The sequence below is a fragment of the Cuculus canorus genome, chromosome 3, assembly GCF_017976375.1.
Source record: "Cuculus canorus isolate bCucCan1 chromosome 3, bCucCan1.pri, whole genome shotgun sequence".
In the NCBI taxonomy this organism is placed as follows: Eukaryota; Metazoa; Chordata; class Aves; order Cuculiformes; family Cuculidae; genus Cuculus; species Cuculus canorus.
The window spans coordinates 61,893,602-61,906,201 of record NC_071403.1 but is presented as its reverse complement, the minus strand read 5'-3'; the positions used below and the strand labels follow the sequence as shown (position 1 = coordinate 61,906,201).

Genomic DNA, 12,600 nt, shown 5'->3' with positions numbered 1-12,600 from the left:
CATACTGAACCATTGGTGGAAGGCCCATATAAGACATAAGTGTAGCTTGCGTCACAGGAGATGGCCTTTAAAGATGGTTTATGTACTAATTTCGTGGAGAGTAAGTTCAGCAACAGCCTACAGAGAGTCAATTTTTAAAAGATCCACACACCATGAACATATAACTCATATTTTGAGAACAGCGTGGGGACCATATGAGTTCCACCTTGGTTTTGAATTGTAGTGCCCCAGATGGTGTAGAAACCACATTTTCATAGATTCCAAATCCCAAAGAGCTCAGCTTGACCTTCTACTGTGCACAGCACAGGCCAGAAATGGGGAATCTGCAGAGAAAATGTATTATTGTTTCTGCATCTGCCTCATGACTTCTTTCGGAGTTAACATCTCTTTTTCTCAGGATGATTTACTCTATTTTGATCTGAAGTCTGCGTAGTAGGCTAATTAGAAAGCTTTTCTGTCCTTGTGATATACTGCTACTAGTGCTATTCATTAAAGGTGTTTGATCCAGAGTAGCTTTTACTCTGCTGGGAGGGAGAACAACCTGTTGGATGTTATTTTTGGAACCCACTTTCCAAGATGGTTTGCTAAAACCCAGATTTTATGAGAGCTCTGACACAGTGTAAAATCTTTTTGCATCCTTTGTGTTATTTGAAGAAGCAGACAGAGACTTGGATCAATTTCCTTAACGTGCTTGATGGAGTGAGACTCTTTAGTGTTTCTTCCTGGTGAGTTTTTATTAAGGCAGAAGCTGTGGTCTGTAGTTTAGCTCAGCTCAGACTCAAGTGCCTAGAATGTTAGATCAGGCCCTTTTGGCTTTTGTAGGTGACAGTAAATAAATAATCTACAGCTCTGTATTTACTACTACGTATGTAAATTAGCTTTAATTATTACTTGTAAATTATTACTACTACGTATGGATCAATTAGCACATCTAATTAGCTGCCGTCGCTCTTTCTATTAGATTTTTGCTAAGTATGTAGAGCCTTCAATCATACTTTATTAGCTTGGAAGTTCTTTGTGTTTCCTCCTTCCTCAATAACTGGCAGCATACTCTCTTTTTCTCACTGCCAAGGAACATATTGCCAGCAGAGAGAAGTGGAAGCTATAACAGAAGGAGATGAAGACAATGAAGGCTGCTGCTGTTGTAAGCCTGGGCACTTGCCTCACTTGTTATCATGTAATGCAGCCTTTAACCTCCGATGGCTGACCTGGGAAATAACACGGACCCAGTACATCCTGGAAGGATACAGCATCATTGATAACAATGCTGCAACAATGCTGCAAGTGTTTGATCTGCGGAGAATACTTATCAGATACTATATAAAGGTAAATTCTTTGTTAAAATGGACTATATTCCTAGGCAGGTTTGTCAAAAAAGGATGAGTGCTGGCTGCATGTTATAAATAGTGTTTGAAGTTTCTGGCTTTCTATTTACTTGTTTGGACTACTGCCAGTCAGACTGACTTGATGTTAGATAGGGATTATTAATTCATATCGCCCTTTGCTACATTTGGTTTTGATCACTTAATACTTACAGTTAGTTCAGAAAATTGCTGGTATGCTTAAGCAGAAATTCAGAAGGTGAGTAAACATCCTCGAGTGATCAAGTCAGAGAAAGCATTCTTACAAAGCAAAACTTCATTGACAGTTTGTTATTTCTCCTTGACTTGGCCTTGCCACTGTTTTTTCTGGCAAAAAAAGATCAACAACCATAAAGTTCTTGGAAAATCTCTGAAGAGCTGTTTCTCAAACATAATTTTTAAGTAGTGCAAACCTCATTCTTACCTGCTGTTTCACATATATATTACAACACATTTGAATTCCTTTTATTCCATTGATTAAACAGCAATTTGTTTAAATCACTTCTATACCTGCACTGTTATTAAGATCGCAAGGACCACAAAGATACCAATTTGCCAAAATAATTGAACTTCATAGTGTAGCAAGACATTGTTACCCATTGCCAAGGCCTTTCCTGTCCAGCAAATGAAGAAATTGCTGAGCTTTATTGTGTTCTACTTCTACTTCTTCAACCATCCCTGACATCTCCTGCCTACTTATATCTCTGCAATTGTAAAAATCCTGTCGACCTTAGAGAGACACCTGTTGTAAAAAAAATTAATCACCTTTTTCTGCAAGTGAGCCGATGCAGTAAAAACAGGATCATTGCCTCACAAAGCTGCTTTGATCATGCAGTCGATTACTTTGTAAAATGTAGACTGGGATTTCATAAATAATTTTACAGGCAGTAGGGCCTGGTAACCAACCTGCTTTGTTTAATTAACTGCATGTAAGCATGATTTTTTTTCATTTCAGAAGTGGATTTTGTGACGATAAATTAAATTGGTTTTAAGCAACCTTTTCTCTAAACTGAAATGAATATGTTGCTATGAGTGCTTCACTTTACTTTAAAAGGTAACCTGAGTAACCTGAACATACACTGATGCAAGCTGATATATGAGTCAGCTTTTATTGTCGAGAAAGACTGAAAAAAAATCCCAGTCTAAGCTGCAATCAAGACAGCATCTTATTAGTTTAAAACAGTAAAGAATTGTGCTTTGTAAACTGGATCCTTTTAAGTGCCATCTAGTCAGCTGTAGGTATGTACAGGACTTGTGGAAAATGTGAGGTTCATCACATGGGAAGAAAAACTTAACTGAAAGGTAGATCAGGGCTTCTGGTTCTGGACATGCCTATGACACCTGCTTCTCAGGTAAGATTAAGCTTTTCATAGAATCGTAGAATGGTTTAGGTTGGAAGGGACCTTAAGATATCTTCTAGTTCCAACCCCCTTGCCATGGGCAGGGACACCTCCCACTAGATCAGGCTGCTCAAGGCCTCATTCGGCCTGGCCTTGAACACTTCCAGGGATGGGGCATCCACAGCTTCCCTGGGCAACCTGTTCCAGTATCTCACCACATTAGGAATTTCTTCCCAATGTCTAGTCTAATTCTTCCCCTGTCTTCAGTTTATACTTATTCCCCCTCATCCTATCACTACATGCCTTTGTAAAAAACTTGCTCTTGAATGGTTCAAGGGAGGGGGCATCCATAGCTCCATAGCTTCTCTGGGCAGCCTGTGCCAATGCCTCACCACCCTCATCATGAAAAATTTGTTCCTAATGGTGATCTAAATCTTCCCCTTTCTAATTTGAAGCCATTTCATCTTGTCCTATCACTACATACCCTTGTAAAAAGTCCCTGCCCAGCTTTCTGGTAGGCCTTCTTCAGGTACTGTAAGTTTGCTATAAGGTTTACTTGGAACCTTCTCCAGGCTGAACAACTCCAACTTTCCCTGTCCTTGTATGGGAGGTGCTCCAGCCCTTTGATCATCCTTGCAGTCCTCCTCTGGACCTGTTCCAACAGCTCCATATCCTTATCTTGGAGATTCCAGAACTGGACACAGTACTCAAGGGGGACTCTCGTGAGAGCAGAGTAGAGGAGGAGAATCACCTCCCACCACCTGCTACCCGCGCTTCTTTTGGTGCAGCCCAGGATACGGTTGGCCTTCTGGGCTGTGAGTGCACGTTGCTGGTTCATGTCGAGGTTCTCATCAATGAGCACCCCCAAGTCCTTCTCTGCAGGGCTGCTCTCAATCACGTTGTCCCCCAGCCCGTAATGAAACTGCAGATTGCCCCAACCCAAGTGTTAGACCTTGCACTTGGCCTTGTTGAACTTCGTGAGGCTCGTGTAGGCACACTTGGCCAGCTTGTTCAGGTCCCTCTGGATGACATCCCATCCTTCCAATGTGACAACTGTATCACTCAGCTTTTGTCCCATATGATACAGCTGTGGTTAACTGACCCTGTTTTAAGTAAAAGAGAGGTGGGTTAAACGATCTCCATGCTACTGGGGTATGGTATGGCTCCATCTTCACTGTATGCAGCTTTTGTTATGTCCACTACTTATGGCTTTAAAAGTGTGAATATTAAATGTCTTTCAGTTGGATTTAGTTCAGCCAGTACACTGCATTTACAGATCTTCCTCCTTAGAAAGGTGTCAGTACTTTAATCTACTTCCCTTCATAAGGAAGGATGAAAAGAAGATAATAGTGATCTTGTGGCGGCTTCCATATTAGCCTGGGCTGGGACTCCCTTCAGTGATGAGAGAGCATGCTCAGGAGATCCCTTCTTCAGCATGAAATTAACCCAAAAGAAAGCTGTATGGAGATTTTCTTCTACTCTTCAAGTTACTGGTTTCTTCCATAAACAGAAGCTTTGATAAGATTTGGTAGTATCCTTAGTACAGCCTCAGAAGGTGAGAAGATTATATTATGTGTCATATCAGCTGTCATCCTGCTTATTTAGTACTTTACTCCAGATAAACAACATCAGAAACAGAGGTGAGAATTAATTCCATTTCCAGCTCTTTCTTTTGAGAGAATCTTGAGCTGTAAAGACCCTGTGCAATTTCACAATGAACATTTTAAAGCCACTTTCCTGTTAATGGCATAGGAAAATAATTGTAAGAACTCTGGTTCATGCAGTATTCAGGTCACATAAATTACAAACTCAGAAATCACTTAGACTGGAGTTTTGGCAGCAACTGCATTTCCATTGCACTAAGCATTTGGAGTGCTTTTAGTTTATTCTTTGTAGCTTACAATACTGTAAATATTTACCATCTTATTTGTGAATTGCCATATAGTTGAGGATGTACTTGTGCACAAACGTATCTAGGATGAGCTACTAAGAGTGGAATTTAATTAGGTGGCAGAAGTTTTTGCTGTTTCTGTGTCTGGTTGAGAGTCTGATGTTTTTTCCCCATCTGAGTCTGCTGCTTTGTAAACACAGGTGAGAATTATAAAAAAAAGTGAACTGTATTTTGAAGACCAATGAAGAAAACATATGCTCTGTTTCAGTTCTCTTGTCCTTCAAGAACAATTACCATATTGGTCTTTTAAACAATGAGTTGCATTGAGCTTCTTATGTATTTATTTAATTTGCAGTTTCATTGGCAGCCTAGAAAGGCCCTTATTTCTTCTTATAAAAGGATTTTTATTCTCCATAAATAAAGTGGGTCAGCTCCTGTAGCCCTTCAACATGTATTTTGAAATGCTTTCCTGCCCAACTACTGTGATATTTTTCCCTTGTGTCTCCTCATTTTCTTCTCAATATCTTCTTATTTAAACATCTTTTAGTATTCAAGAAGTCTGCATTCGCTGAGTGCTGTATTTCCAGCTCAACTGTTTCTGCATGAATCTTTTTTAAAGAGTATATTGTTCTCCACATGCCAAGAAATTAAGACTCCATCCTCAGTCTATATCTGTCTGTCTTGTCTTTTTCCTCTGGAGCTTAATTTTCCTTTTACTTGGGTACTTTTATATAGTTTGAAAGATAAACTGTGGAGGGCATCTGGGATTTTTCAAAAGCGCTGGTGGTGTTTCTGTCCTTTTAATCTATCATATTTTCATTTTACACATCTCTTTGCTTAATAATATTTCCATTGCATAGGAAAAGTGGAGCTATAATATCTTCAGTCATGTTCACTTGCCCTTCATTTGCTTTGGAATCCAATTCTAAATTAGTATCTTTTATTAAAACCAAAATTATAATCATAAAACTTTAAAATGGGACCTGCCAGCTGGTGCCACCTTCCTTTACAGCACTGGAACTTCTGAAGTTTCATATCCTTTTGAAAAAATACTTTTGATTTGGTTTGGATAGATTATTTTATTTTATTTATTATTTTAATGGCTCCAGACACATCAGTTAGAATAACTTCAACTTAGAAACTCAAGTACAGATATGAGGTTCAAGTCTTGCTGCTTTCTAATGTTTCTGCGTCTGGTAAAAGCTTCTGCTGAATGCTGCTCCTCCTTCAGTGCTTTAAAAGCAAACTCTGTTACATCACTTATCAGCCTCTAAACTTGACATATGAGAAATAATCCATTATTCTTTACTGATCTCAATCACCAAATAACAAAAATGTGATGCTACTAGATGCAGAGAGAAAACAGCAATTAAAACAGTTTTTTTCAGGCTTGTGTTGTATACATCTATCAAATCTCAACTTTGTGGTTAAATCGTGGTGGAATTGTTTGTTAAAAAATAAGGAAAGCTTCATTCTCTAGCAAATAGGAAGTCTACGGAGGAAGGGGAGTCCTGCTGTGAGCTTTCGACCAACAACTACTATTTCTCCAAAATAGGCCTGAACTTTTATCAGTATCACCTTTTTGATATCACCTCTCACTACCTGAAAGGAGGTTGTAGCAAGGTGGGTGTTGGTCTCTTCTCCCACGTGGCAGGTGATAGGACAAGAGGGAATGGCCTCAAGTTGCACTACAGGAGGTTCAGATTGGACATCAGGAAAAATTTCTTCACCAAAAGGGTTATTGAGCACTGAACAGGCTACCCAGGGAGATAATTGAGTCCCTATCCCTGGAGGGATTTAAAAGAGGGGTAGTTGAGGTGCTCAGAGCTATGTTTTAGTACAAGACAGGTATGGTTGGACTTGTTGAACTCAAGAGGTCTTTTCCAACCAAATGATTATATGATTCTTGGTGACGGACTCCAGAACCCAGCTAATACTCGGTAATTAACATGTTTGAATGCTGGAATTTTTGTATACTTATCATAGTCTATTGTTTGTATTAATTTTCCTGTAAGACAGAAGTATATTAAGAATTCGACTTCTTTTTCTGTTGTCTGCTACTTAGATATCAATTATTATCATCTAACTTGAACAGTTTTTGAAGCAATGATGCCAAGCAGTGAAAAATAGGAAAAATATGTACCATTGTGGATAGCTAGTGTGGTCCTATTTGATTTATTTTCTTCTGTGTAAAATATATCTGCTTTAATCAGAGATAGTGACTAGTATTTGCATATTTTGTCAACAGAGTATAATATACTTTACAGCAAGTTCTCCCAAAATCCTTGACTGGATAAAAGATGAATCCATCCAAAAGATCCTGCAGCCTTATGCGAAGTGGCATTATATTGAACGTGACCTTGCAATGTTTAACATTAACATAGATGAAGATTATGTTCCCTGTCTCCAAGGAATAACAAGAGCTAGCTTCTGCAGTGTTTATCTGGACTGGATTCAGTTCTGTGCTAGAAAAAGGGTGGAGGTAAGCTTGTGGGGTTTTTAAGTAACAGTAGTTTTAATTCTTGGGATAGAAGTTAAATAATGCATGTTTACTCTTTTGCTTGCTCAGGATTAATACGGTAAAATTTCTTTCATTTAAGCTGTCAGATTTAACATAAAAGGAAATTAAATGTTTTGTGAAATGGGAAAAAAACCATATTTTGGAGGCTACCCTCGTGCAAAAACTGTGTTTTAAGGAGGGTTAGTGTTTGAATACAGAACCAATTCTTTCTTATGCACACATCCAACACCATTAATTTCATCATCTCTAGAAAGCATGGATATAATAAGTATTTGCAGAAGTAATGCTGCAGCAGGCTCTCTTCATGCAATATCATCATTCTGTCAGTGTTGCCAGTGTTGGATATGTTTTCCAAACATTGTGACGTTTTGTACCCTTTGCAAACATGTGCCTGTGTTTGGGTACAGATGGTAGGGAAGTACATAACAAACTCACTGCTAATATAGGTCGCTTCTGAGAGCTGATGATTCAAATGTGAACTTCCACAAAACTGTGTGAAATTACCTCATAGCTCTGGAAGGTCAAGGGCAAGCTTACAGATATGCATTCACATGCTTTGAGCCACTAAGATTACTGATGGTCAGCAGTCATTTATCAGAAACGCATTTCCATGGATTACTCAAAATAGCCCAGAGGGAGAATGCAGTTTCAAACATGCACATCCCCTTGATTTAATTTTCTGATTACTGCTGGAAATGGCAAAAAATGAGAAGTGTATCTTTCCTGGCCATCATGCACTGTTATGTTATTTGTGCGTTTTTTGTTCAAGATAACGGAGTGCACATCCCATTTGCTACCGTAACATCTTAACTGCCATAACATCGTTGAATCTTAATGTTTCTTCTCCACTCTGGTTCCTTCTCATATATCTAACCCTGAATACCATTCCACCGGTTCCTTTTCATATCATTACACTGATACTGTTTTCATTGAATTGTCCTCCTCCTGGGAAAGCTTCATCTCTTTTCTTTCCCATCTCCATGTCTCAGATCCCAAGTTCTGACGCACACATAACTGCATGGTGCAGGGAGAGTCCCTGTTAAATGATGCTGTTTCCCTTGTTATGTAGCTAAAACTTTCAAAGGGAGTAATAGATTTAGAGATGCCCAATAGACTTGTGACTTGTCTTGAGATAGATTTAAAAGGGCAAATGAATGCCTGCATTAACATGCACGTACATAAATTTGTATATTTTTTACATGTTTTCTTTTACCTCTGTTTTTACAATTCACTGAAGTTCATGTAGGAGATTAAAACAAAGCTTTACTGCACACGTAGCCCTGAAAATCTATGTATTTTACAGAAGGAGCTACATTCTCCATTATACTTGGCTTCAGTTTTAGAGTCAAAGCAAGCTGTAAAAAATCACTTTTTATGATGAAATAATACTGAAATAATACTCTGTATCCTCCTAAAGGTTCACATTCACAAGGGTTGTTTCATTTTTTCCTCCAGCTGGATAGCAAGGTTTTCTTTGCAAAAATATTCTGTAAAGAAACTCTCTTGAGCTAGTACATGTCAATGAAATGTTTTGATTGCTTGTTAGAATGTGGGGTCAATGTCATCAATGGTGTACAATTCAGATATATGTTGTTATTCACCAGAATTGTGTTCCTCTGTTGTTTTCCAAATCGATTGTTTTTCTGGAATCTGGAGGGGGAGTTTCATATGCACTCTGTCCCATGAAAAGGGGTTTGGCTGCCTCCAGTTGCACCGTCTCTCAGCAATAAGGAATCTGCTTTGGTTTGGAATATCAGATCTGGAAAAATAAACAAACAAACAAAACACAGGAAAAAAAAAAACCACCACCAAAGCTTCCTTCCCTTGGGATCTCACCGCTTGAGATTGAATTGTTCCGTTTCTTCTATCCAGTGGACAATATAAGCTTGCACTTTGCAGAAAGCCTCTTATGGCAGTGATCTTCCTTCTTGTTCTGCTTAATTTCAAATAATGTTTTTGTGTGTAAGTCCCGCTACAAGAAAATTTTGTGAATGTTAGGATTTCTTTTAAATGTAGTATTTGCATTTGGAATAACATGCTGTTCTTAAAACCTTGTAGCACCTGGACAGCGATGAGGATTCTCCTCTAGTGACACTGTCCTTTGCTTTGTGTATACTGGGTCGAAGAGCTTTGGGAACTGCAGCTCATAATATGGCCATCAGGTAATTTTTAAGAATCCTTTTCCCTTTTTTTAAAGTGAAGACCTTTTTGTCTTTTTTCAGTTAATGTGGAATCTCAGCAGAAGATTAGATCAAGACGAAGTCTCTTTCCTCCATAAATAATTTGTTTTCTGCTACTCGTAGATACCTTTAACTTTGATAGTTTGCTTAATAACTAATAGCAGTTTTTATTTTATATGGCAAACAGGATTTTGCATTGAAATAATAGATACCAATGGTTATTGCTTGCATTCTTTCATGGCCGGCCTCTGTTCTGTAATGCTGGCTTCCTATAGAAGGGAGGAAACTGCTAAGTTCTCTGACATCTAGCTAGTTAGTTAAATAATAATAAATCTGTTAGGCTCTTTTATTCCTCAGGGCTGTATTCTGTGTTCCTTGTGCCACTTCATTCTGGTGACCGAGGAAAGGAGAACCTTGTGTCTCTTGAGACTGCAGCTTTGTCTGTTCTTAGTCTACCGTACTTGTTCGTTTGTTTGTTCGTTCATTCATTCATTCATTCATTCATTCCAAACCACTTCTTCCTAGTAAGTTAATTAAAATATTCTTTGTTAACCTTATTTCTGGACATGCTTTTCACCTTAGCTTTTCCTTAGGGATTCTTCCATTTTCACAATGAGTTCTGAGTTGTTTGGGCTTTATAAAGTACCGTTCATGCTGTCCTAAGTGTTCAGCCCGTGTAATTAATTATATAGATAAGGCATTTTATTAATAAAATAATTTTACGTTATTAAAGTCTAATTTCTTTCCTAATTTTAGATTTTTTTAGATGTTTTTGGACTCTCTATGTGCACAAGAGTTTAGTAACAGTAGAGAAGATTAGTAAATACGCAGTCTGTGAGTGACCTTGCCTTATTGGCACAAACCTGTGAATAAAGCTAGCCAGCCCTCTATCAACATGGTCCTTAAAGAGGATTTGTCTTACTAACAAGCAAACAAAGACAGCATGTGTGATATTTGAATGCATTTTCTGTTATAAGATAAAACAATCCTTTAAATATTCATTCTATAATAGCTTTGTTATCTGTTGAGTTGTTTGTAACGTCTGTTTTCATGTCTTCCTCTTTTAGTCAGTCACACAAAACGTTCATGGTTCATACGCCTTCTTAGTGTGCTTCTTCTTTCTGCTTTCTAAAGTGGCTCTCTTCATCTCTTTTCTGCTAATCTTTGCACATTCCCTTCCTGGATTAGTTGAGTTTCCTCTCCCTTCATCTCTATGCACTCAAATTAGCTCGATGTTTAGTAATACATCAATATTTCTAAAATTGCCCTATTTTTTGATGATCCAAATTGTAGAAAGTTGATGTGCATTTGATTTTTTTTTTTTTTTTTTTTTTGAGGAAAGAGTAAAGTGAATTTGATCCGGGCCCACAATAGCTGTGTCACAGCAATATTAGAAATGCATCCAAAAATATCACAAAAGCTTCCTAAAACTGTCATCACATTACATTACTTTCCACAGGATCTTAAAATCTTCATTACAATATTTTGGCACTAGTACAGCTACAATAACAATGTCACCTATTTTTATTGGCCTACATGGTCAGGAGTTAATGGAAAGAGATAATATTATCAGAGACTTTCTATAGAAAGTACAAATGTTGAGAATAATTATTTGCAAAGTCTTCTGTAAAGATTTGAATAATAAGTGCAGGAGTCAGCTGTACTATGTCATTTTAAAATCTGGAAAATTACCAATGAACAAAATCAGTTTCTTTTGGTGAATGGATGCTCCATACTGAAAAACATTTTTCTGGGGGAGAAAAGGTCTGTAGAAGGAAAAAGGAAGAAGGAAAAAAAGGTAGTCAAATGCATTGTACGACTCTATCCTTGTTTTTCTGAATCCATTCTGTATAATCCTTTATCTTTAACTTCTGATTTTCTTTTTATTAAGAAATTGCTCCAGGGCAATATTGAATCATTGTATTTTCAAGTGTATTTTGTGACATAAAAGGGATTAAATGGAAGCTTCTGTCAGTATCTTTTTCATTGTTACTTCACAAAAGCTTTCCCTAGAAAAGTTTCACTGAAAAGCTGTGTCCCTTACCCACCTGGTTCAATTACCTTTAATACATTTCAACTCTCAGAATAATTTTTGGGGGCAAAAAAGAAATCTGAGTAGCACAATCCAAGTTATAAAAACAGCTACAAGTAAAATTACTTTAGCCTGGTGAAATATACACTATTCTTTTCTTAAAGAATTTATATGTTTATTTTAATTGACAAAACCAATTCAGTAGAATATATTAACTAAGGAGAAATGTGGGTACGCTACCCCCTGACATCAAGTCCCTTATCAACAAAAATCTCCCAGATGATACATTCACTTCAACAAAGAGGGCAGTTCTTATGGTACTTAGTGTGTTTACTGCTTCACACAGATCTTCACAACTTGTTTAAACACAAAGAAGCAGTAAGTCAGCGAGACAGCAATAGGGATACAATTATATGGCATGCTAAGGGGAAGGAGACTCTGTCCAAAGCGTGCAACGCTGCTGAGGCCAGAAGGAGATGTTCTTAAGGATTAACTTTAGCCAGTGAAGGCAGGTCTCACAGGTCTCACTCCCCTTTCTCTGTGTTTGGTGGAGATAGAGCAGCTCTTTTGAAGGGTGATATAGGGCATTATTGCTGGTCCTTGCCCCCAGCTCTCAGGCTGTTGCAGGTCTGCATTGAGTTAGATGAGGGAGAAGTACTTATGGTCCTTAGAAGCTGGAGGAGTTGTTCCTCATGTGATGCTTCACTGTCCTTTTCTTTGAAAAGCTGTCATGATATTTTGGGAACCTTTTAGAGCCTACTGTTGCTGAAGAAGCTTTTAGTTTTCTGCAGTGATAGTGTCAGAACAGGCAGTTCCACACCCAGCTTGTGCATGAGGGGGATGTACAGCTCTTGGAAGCCGGCTGACTTTGTAAGAAAGAGATCAGGACTCCTAACACTTGCTCTGTCATACTCAAATACTGAACTACACAGCCTTAGATTATATAGATTACTCTGGTAGGCACTGAGAAATGACCTTGAACTTCATCTCAGGACTTCCTATTAATTCTGTCTGCGAAGAATCTTTGTACAGCTTTGCTAGAAGTTTCATGATGTGTTTGCAATGTAATGGCTGGATAGGGGTTGTAGTCTTCCCCACACACTTGTTTCTATGAATTGTTTCATATATGTCCAATGTGAGCAAACTAGCCATGAGTCTGTGCTCTGTGGTCCATGTTTCGTTCTTAGGGGTGACTGTGCAGGTAGTAGGAAACTTTCTCTGGACTAAGTCTGACCTTTGCTGTGTCTTAAAGAGTGACAGTCACCCAACTGCCGT

The 12,600-nt window shown here is 38.2% G+C and overlaps 1 protein-coding gene across 2 annotated transcripts in view; it reads left to right on the top strand.

The window, feature by feature from the left end:
- PCNX2 (pecanex 2) overlaps positions 1-12,600 on the top strand; it is a 163,710-nt gene that overhangs the window by 129,935 nt on the left and 21,175 nt on the right. For both annotated transcript variants that reach the window (XM_054061754.1, XM_054061755.1), the window contains 3 exons: positions 1,073-1,326; positions 6,841-7,074; positions 9,172-9,275. In XM_054061754.1, coding sequence (XP_053917729.1) covers positions 1,073-1,326; positions 6,841-7,074; positions 9,172-9,275 — 592 coding nt within the window. The remainder of the gene's footprint in view (positions 1-1,072; positions 1,327-6,840; positions 7,075-9,171; positions 9,276-12,600) is intronic.